The sequence below is a fragment of the Perkinsus marinus genome, assembly GCF_000006405.1.
Source record: "Perkinsus marinus ATCC 50983 genomic scaffold scf_1104296958914, whole genome shotgun sequence".
NCBI classification, from domain to species: Eukaryota; Perkinsozoa; order Perkinsida; family Perkinsidae; genus Perkinsus; species Perkinsus marinus.
Window position 1 is genome coordinate 122,505 of NW_003206607.1, and position 8,308 is coordinate 130,812.

At 48.2% G+C, this 8,308-nt stretch overlaps 3 protein-coding genes across 3 annotated transcripts in view; 1 reads left to right on the top strand and 2 right to left on the bottom strand.

Moving 5' to 3' along the window:
• Window positions 1–627, top strand: part of Pmar_PMAR027887 (rrm-containing protein, putative) — a gene marked incomplete at both ends in the record, with an annotated part of 1,454 nt that extends 827 nt beyond the window's left edge. Inside the window, 4 exons of the mRNA XM_002773384.1 lie at window positions 1–18; window positions 126–290; window positions 339–450; window positions 499–627. Of these exons, the coding sequence (XP_002773430.1) occupies window positions 1–18; window positions 126–290; window positions 339–450; window positions 499–627 (424 nt within the window). The remainder of the gene's footprint in view (window positions 19–125; window positions 291–338; window positions 451–498) is intronic.
• Window positions 628–1,253: 626 nt separating this feature from the next.
• Window positions 1,254–1,990, bottom strand: Pmar_PMAR027888 (hypothetical protein; the record flags this gene model as incomplete). The annotated part of the gene is made up of 2 exons (XM_002773385.1): window positions 1,254–1,278; window positions 1,413–1,990. The coding sequence occupies 2 exons, from the start codon at window positions 1,988–1,990 to the stop codon at window positions 1,254–1,256; spliced, it is 603 nt and encodes a 200-aa protein (XP_002773431.1).
• Window positions 1,991–2,580: 590 nt separating this feature from the next.
• Window positions 2,581–7,696, bottom strand: Pmar_PMAR027889 (hypothetical protein; the record flags this gene model as incomplete). Its single annotated transcript, XM_002773386.1, has 11 exons — window positions 2,581–2,700; window positions 2,753–2,873; window positions 3,100–3,170; window positions 3,258–3,314; window positions 3,765–5,025; window positions 6,136–6,257; window positions 6,303–6,452; window positions 6,499–6,600; window positions 6,644–7,331; window positions 7,381–7,460; window positions 7,577–7,696. 11 exons carry the CDS (start codon window positions 7,694–7,696, stop codon window positions 2,581–2,583), a joined length of 2,892 nt encoding a protein of 963 aa, XP_002773432.1.
• Window positions 7,697–8,308: the final 612 nt, after the last annotated feature.

The window sequence follows — 8,308 nt, forward strand, 5'->3', positions numbered from 1 at the left end:
CTCCGCCGCCACCGGGACGTAACGATCGAGTGGCTGATATAACCTCTTCATGATAGTCGATGGAAAGGACGACTTGCCACTGTAACAGACTAGCCCTGCGTCGCTCCGCCTAATACTCTTTCTAGGTACTCGGCTGATCTGAGTTCGTCTGCCGGCCGTCGCGACGATTCACCACATTTGGATGAGTTTGTGATGCACTCCTCCCTGGACGTAATTGACGAGGCGATATGGAACACGAGTGACACCTTTTTTCCAATGATCGACCGCTTCAATGACTTCCTCATATCGGCGTATGAAGCCCCTCACCGTCAACTTGTCGTGTAGTTATTCCGATTCAGGTTTGTCGGTCCCTCGAATGTACGCTTTCTACTCCTACATCGGCATACATCTATACGTTCCCCACAGCAATTAGAACAGGACACGCAAAATATCCGAACGTTTTTTCAAGAGGTAAAACGTCCACCGCAACCGCTACACATCCACGATAATCGTCCGCAGGTTCATCTACTCTTCGTAAAGGTCCAAATGAATCCCCTGTATGGATTGAAGTGGACCGGCGGCCGACAAGTGCGGTGTAAGCACTTCGATTCTGCTGTAAAAGAGCTAGGGAAGCGACTACTGCTGTGATGATTGTAAAATAAATTCGTCTCGTACATCGATACGTTGAGTTGCGAAGTTCCTTATTCTCCACTTGGAGGAGTGGGTCGCCATCACTGTGCCTCTATGAAAACATAGTGTCGGTAATTCCAAGATATTGATTTGTGAATAAACATTACAGACATTACTGGCAGATTCTGTATGAACCAAAAGAAGAGGAAGAAGATAGTTGGAGGCCGCCAACATCCCGAAGGGTCTTAATTTGGCATTGCTGAGAAATCAAGTCGTGTCACAACGACTAAATTCATGACGTACCGATGTGGACTATGGAAAAGCAACACAACAAACATTGATTAAGCTGAACAATAGGCAGCACGATTGCTGTAGTCAGACCAATGACCATAGTAAAGCTCGAAGATAACGTGTCAGCCGAGTAACGTGAGCCTAAGAGTAGCAGTAACAAGCAATTATCGTTGGCTTGAGCTACACACGAATTATAGGAAGTATAGATATGATGTAAGAGTAGGGGTCGACAATGAGGACGGACCAGATATGAGCGATCCCGAGCAGCCATCGGGGAGGACGGACATAAAGCCCATCAACAGGGGGAGCAACAATACATTAAATAAGTGGCGATAATAATACTCGGTATTCATTTACAAAGCTTGGCATGACACCGCACTGCAATTGAGAGATTCCTCCGGTAAAGCACGAAGGTGTTGAACAATGCCAATAGAAGTATAGCGATCGTGAAGCAAGGATTCGACTCGGAAGAACTGCATCAATCAAAGCGGAGTCGAACAACATGATATCACCCGTGAGCAGCACGAGGATCTCGTAGAGTACCGCGAGTGAGACTATCGAGATGGCCTCGATCCATCGGGGCTTCCTTCTCTGCTCGAAGCAAGCATAAGCCACAAAGACCAAAAGAGGCATCCGACAGAGCAGAAGAATCAGAGTCGATACGAGACACCGCAAAGTCCTCCACGGTGGAGGCTCCACCAGGGTATATCAACCGAGGGAGAATAGCGAGGGTAGGGGAACTGACAGTCCAAGGACGACTCCTGCCTGTTACATATTCCTTGTGACCACGGACATACTCTTCAAAGGCTTCGAGAGAACCAATAACGAGTCGTATAAGTATCCTATCCACCTCAAGCAGGCCTTCACCATCCTCAACTGTGAACTCACTAGCTTGCCGATGTAACCTGAGTCTATGTGGCAAATACTCATAGATAATGAATAGTCCTAAGAGGGCCGCCATAAAGAAACTACAGCCCAGCATACAGACATAGGAAGGCGTCTTAACCTCCACGTTGATACTTGCAATACCCAAGATGGACACCGCAACAATGATCAACACTTCGGCACCGAAGACTACAAAAGCGTCCATAATTCATATAAACCATATAACATCAAAAATTTTACACCTAGCCGATAAAGGTATGGCAACTAAACTGACGACTTCCCGGTCCCAGCTTCTTTGCTTGAGGTCTGTTCCATCGAGTTCGAAGATCTCCCGAGATAAGAGGTACCTCGAAAGCTCTTCAAACTGGAAAACGCAACACTGAAGTGAAGCGGGAAAATAGGGTTACTCGGACTCAGGAAAATGCTTGGAATTTTCGACGAGCCATTTTCGTCCGAGCTCTCGGAATGGCGTTTGCCAAGAGCTGGCTCGGGAGGTGAGGCATTTTGATAGGCCCCTAGTGTGACGTACGGGGGCTTTTCCACCCCGACATCGAGGATTTCAGTGGGACTTGTGCTCTAGGCGAGGATAAACCGAAGGTGCTTGACTTCTTCTCCCAAGGCCTGTCCTCTCAGTGATGCCGTGAAAGTGAATCTCATGTACAACACGTATTGAGCGTTGACTGATCAGAACCTTTCCACGATGGTCATTTGCCTCACCTATGTCGCAGTAGCGGAGTCTGACTGTTCCACATAACGCGATAAGTTGGCCAGTCAGAGAAATCAATTAAGCAACAGTTAATCATCAACACGTGCAACGTTTCCTCGGGCTACTCCATCGTTCTCGCCATCTCCAACTGTACCACACTCTCTCCTAATCTCGGTAATTACATGGGCTAGTGCTTCGGGATTAACAATCTGAGACCCGATCCGATACACCTTGAAAACCAGCAAGAAGACTTCAACTCACCCGAGTTTCCAACAGTGCCACACATAGTCGTAGCTGACGAGGAGTGAGACCCGTGTCGAGCAAGTCCGATATACGCTGGAGAGTCCGAAGAGTTGCTTCTCGTTGGTCTGACGGTGTAGCACTGACGGCGGACATAGAACTCGAAGTATCAAGGAATGTAGCTTGACAATCTCCCTATCAACAACGAAGAAGGACTGATAAGCTTCCAAGGAGCCTCACTCAGAGTGATACCAACAGACAGACTACCCATCTCAAGTCTGACGTTGATATCGAGAACGAACGAGCCTTCAGAGACACCTTCAGAGCGACGCTCGTCCTTTATTCACCACAAGATGTGATAAGCGTACAAAGATCGTCGAATGTCATCTTCCCCATATTTGGAGTGACCCTTTTCTTCTCGACGCGAATCGCGACAGATCTACATCGAGTTCACTCACACACACACTATACACTATAAAGAGGCCAACCAGAGTAGAGGAATTTACTTCCGGCCTGGCCATCTTACGCAGGTTTTGAGGTGAAAGACTAGAGTCGAGTTGAAGCCTCCATACACGCTTTGGGGCTGAATCAGATACACCCTTCCCACAGCAATGAAGTTCATCATCCCAACTCGATGCCCCCAATAGCATACCGGCTTCGGCGTTAATTTAACGCAATCGTCAAGGGAACGAAGATACAGCGACTCGTGCAAAATGTCGAATCATTCCGATTGGTAACTGTGTGGAATGGTAGAAAATAATTGAACTATAAATGTGCAAACCTCACTGCCCAGAGGGAACGATTTTGCTTAGTTGAAAATGCTTGGCTCCGGCACCATTTCCAGCAGGAGAACGTTCTCGTCCCACCACATCGTAAGCTTATCGGAGCCTCCACGTGCCTGGACGATCCCACATCCACCCGAATCCGGAAGGGAGCAGAGTGATATGAGTTATTCGATGAGAAAATATAATCAATGACAGAGAACCACAGGAGCGACCAAAGAAGCTCATCAAATGGAGCTTTCTGAGCTGACCGATTTCTGAGGACGTCTCCGGCGTAACCGAATCGCATGACCACGGTAAGTCCACCAGACGGCGAAGGCACAAATGAAGGCTGGGATGACGAATACCCATCCATAGGGTTCGGGAAGCTTGAGCTGTGTTGCTAGGTTCGAATCGAACAACGCAACGCCTCCTCCAACTATCTCTGCCATATCGTATACCAAACCAAAGCATATAACGACGATAACCACAGGCCAGTTGGATATTCCACGCCTCTTAGCCGAGGATGTGAGCTTGCAAGCAACAAACGCTAGCAAGGGTGTACGACAAGCCAACATAATGCATGCGATGAGCACGTCTCGAACATAGAGCAACCAGTTGTCGTTAGGAGCTATCGTAGGCGAAGATATAAGAGAGGCTATTCGTGGTGCCGAAATAATTACATAAGGGAATATCACTATTCCAAGACTTCTACCACTCAAAGACCACTCAGGAACTTGAGTGGCTCCTAGTCGTGGCCAGTTAGTCCTTAGACTATCCTCGAATTGAGCTTCCGAACCATACCATCGGGCAATGGTTTGACGCAGTACACGAGTATCTTCTGGGAGACTACACTGTGCTTCTTCAACACGGAAGGCTTCGACTTGCTTGTTGAGTTTTGCCTTCGCCGGAACAAAGCCAGATATGACTTCGAAACAGATTATTAAAGTGATTACCACCTCTATAATGATCAGTACAACCAGAGGACCATACAGTGATAATGGGTGGATTTTGAACAAGAAATCAGTAATGATGACGGTTACCAAAAGTGCGACTTCGCAAGCAGTGACCGAAATACAAAACCGACTCTGTAGTGAAGATACTAAGATTATTGCATCCGGGCTATGTGTTCGCATGAAGGACGCCACTTCGAAGACGCACCAAAGTCTCGAGAAGTAGTCTGGGGTCCAGAGGATCACCAGCTTATTAGAGTGATGGATAAAGACACTGATACTGCATATACCCCTTTGCTTAGCTACTGGATCATCCTGTGGTATACAACACTTATCGAGAAATACTTTCCTACTAGACTTTTTCCTCGCGAAGCGGTAACCGTACACCACTCCCAAGCACATAGCGGCCACACCGATGAGCTCGACAAAGACAGAGGCCAACTCCTGGTACGAGGGTAGAAAATAAACACCAATTGAAAGAGGGAGGAGAACAGTCAGCATAGCAATATACCCCTCCCTGAGATAGACAACTGTTACCAGCGAGATGTGTTTCCATATTGGATTGCCAGCCCACGAGTGGCTGATGAAAGCATCCAAATTCTCAACGGGCTCAGACAAGTCATAAATGTCCCGATGAGCTTCAGGACTACGAAATAAGGACCATCTTGATACAACGACTCCGAGAGGGACTCCTCGTAAGAGCTGTTCAGAGGTTGAGGTAGCGTCACTCATACTTCGCACCCGTAGCGTATCAGACGGCAGCGGCGGCGGCGGCAGTTGTAGAGTATTTTTACGCGGAGACATCATGTATTGATATTGTTATCTTGGACAAGTATTATTATCAACTAGGACAGAATAATCAACTACAGCAACAAGACTTCCGAACACTATACCGCATGAACGACTGAGTGCATCTACCTCATCCTCATCACACAACTTGCATTGAAGTCACAACTTCTCGAAGTAGTGAGCCTACGGACTAGTTCACAAGGATAGCGCCCTCAAACGGCCGGGCTAAAAGCCGCTAACAGACACTGAACAATCAGCGCATGGAGGAACGTGCCTCAACCACTGTAACAAGCTAACGTAGTCCCTTCAACGTAATACCATGCCAAACAGCTTGAGTCCCCTCAAAACACGTAAGTACCACTACTACTTCTCTTGTATGAGTGAAACTAGCGGTAGGAGCACGACGTGATTGCCTCAACTCAAATACTCAAGCCATGAGGGAATTATCCACAATATGTTGCTGATAAGCTCTAGTTTACCATAGCGGATATAAGAATTCGGACGACAACGATGTGTATATGAACAGAAATAATGGCATTCAGAATGCCTGTATTGTACGTAGGAGGCAACTGAGCAACAATCCAAGACTACGATCATCGCAACCAGCAACAACAAACAACGGAGCGGCTTAATCGTGCGCTTCCGAAAGATAAGACAATCTGACATTACTCACAGCGAGCCCAAAGGCTTTCAAGCAGATGCTGACTAGTATCGATCAATGATATTATACATAAGGCGGCAAGCCAAGAATATGATGAGTTAAACGGACACTGGAAGAGTTCGTCATCCAGAAGCAACACACTGTTGGCTTCTGCCAAGCCGTGGGACCTCTCGTGGTGGTGCTTTCGCTCGAGCTTCCACGAAGAGGCGCTTAACCGTAGGAGCGATCTTCTTCTCCCACATTTGCTGTTCCTCGGGACTAAGTTTGGACCACTCTCGAGCCGCCGAAGTGCCGAGAGCCTCAAAGTCGATCTGCTCGTGAAATACCGACAGTCCAGTAATCCCATCCTCCTTCTCCCACACCTACACGACCATGGTTAGTCCTAAGGTAAGCAGAGGGGGACCAACCTCAGCAATGCTAGGCCACCAGGGTGCCCATTTCTCCATGGCGACAATGAAGTGATCGGATATGCAGACAGCTGGAAGGTGTCCCAAGTCCATCTGCCGCATCCTGATGAGCTTCTCGACACTAACTGGCATGAAGCCGAATCTCAGGACCTATCCCGGAACGAACTCCACACAATATGAGAGTCTCACTGCTTACTAGTTGCTTCAAAGAAGTGAAGCGACTAAGTGCTTTAGTTACAGCACTAACATCGTGACTGTCTCCACTGATTTCAACGTGAGGAAGATACAATCGCGTAACCTGCGGGTATCAACTGAAAAACCGCTGAGTACCACTCGCTCACCATTTCAGGTCGCTCAATAGCGTTGAGCATTTCCAGTGCGAATGACGCCGATATCGTCGTCACATCTGCCACATCAAGAGCTAATGATGTAAGCTTCGGCATGATAGGTAGGGCCTCCTTCTCGAATGCCGTCTCGTGTCCCGCTACAAAATAGTCCGCTCGCACCGTCTTGAGAGAGGCGCTATGGGCTCGCAGAATTTCGCACAAGGCATCGAAGCTTCGAAGGCCGCTAATATGGAGTGACTCCAGCTGGTTGGGTGCCATCACCTCAGTGCAGAACTCCAGCAGATTGTCAACAAAGAACTCCCTCTCAGCAGCGCAGTTGACCCGTAAGGTCCGAAGATTCGATACCGAACCCGCACTTAGGCGAGACAGTGCCGAGAGAAGGCCATGCGCCCCTGATTTCCGGGCATCTAGTTTCATGCTCTCGATGCTTGGCAGACACAGTCGGCTCACAGCCTTCATGGTGCGACCAAAGGACGCAGAACTGGTTCCACCATGGGCAATGTGAGGGACCATCAATTTCCCTTTAATAGGGTCGCGACACGCCACACGGTAATGACGACTAGTAGCGGATAGCCTCGCCACGTCTCTGTCAGTGAGGAACTGAACTATATGTTCGAAAGGGAGCTGACCAATAGGCATAGCCAGCATTTGCCTTCTCTGCAGTTCACATGCTATCTCCAGCCTGGCAATGGGGGGCCGAATAAGCAACTCGTCAACGGTACGCTTCCTACCTCTGCTGGACGTAACAGGCTCGTTTTTTCTCTAAGTAAGTAATGTCTTCTTCCACAGCAGAAAGTTTAGCTTCTATAATCTGAAGCAAAATCTCACAAGAGCTGTCACTAAACTCTCCCCTGCGAGAAGTTTCACACTCAGAGTTGTGCGAGCTCAACTTCCGATAGTGGTTGATTACTTCTACCGAGATACTACCTCTTGGGCAAGTAAGACAACTTGCAGTGGCTTCACTGCCAAAGGTGCTTCCATGGGGAAGGCTGAATCAAATGTCATAAGGAAAGAGTAGAAAGTAAAGAAGAGACTACCCCCACGCATAATACAGCTCTAATGAACGCAACAGCTACACATCGTCTACAGCACATGTGTACGAATTACTGGATTCAGCGTGTTGTATGCTTTGTTGACCTGCCATTGATGATGGCGACATTATCATTCCCCGTGTAGCTGCTCCAGTTCTTTCAATCTCAAGGCCTCGGCAATAGTGACTCGACGCCCGAGCCCCGCCTGAACCCAGGACTAGCCTTTTTGCGGCTCAAAACAGCCTTTACCTCTTCACGAAGCTTCCTCCTCTTTGGTGCCCAAACGGCTACTAAAATCAGTGTTATGGTAATGGTCCCTACGGGGGCACTTGGGATCATTCTCAGGTCAACACCCTCCTTACTACCTAACCATACTCCTAGCAGTACCCAACGGTAATCGGTACCGCCAACGAAAATGAGCGAGTGGAATATCGTGTAGTAGCCGACAGACACACCCCAGTAAACGAAGAGGGCCAGTAGACCCGTCCCTGACAGTGCTTCATCATTCGAGTAGTGCCGTACGATGCCACGACTCACAATCAAGGGTATCATCTTGATCTTCCTGATAGAGACCGTAGCCACTGTCTTCTCCTTCAGCCATTCTACTAGAAGAAGGATTGAGGACTAA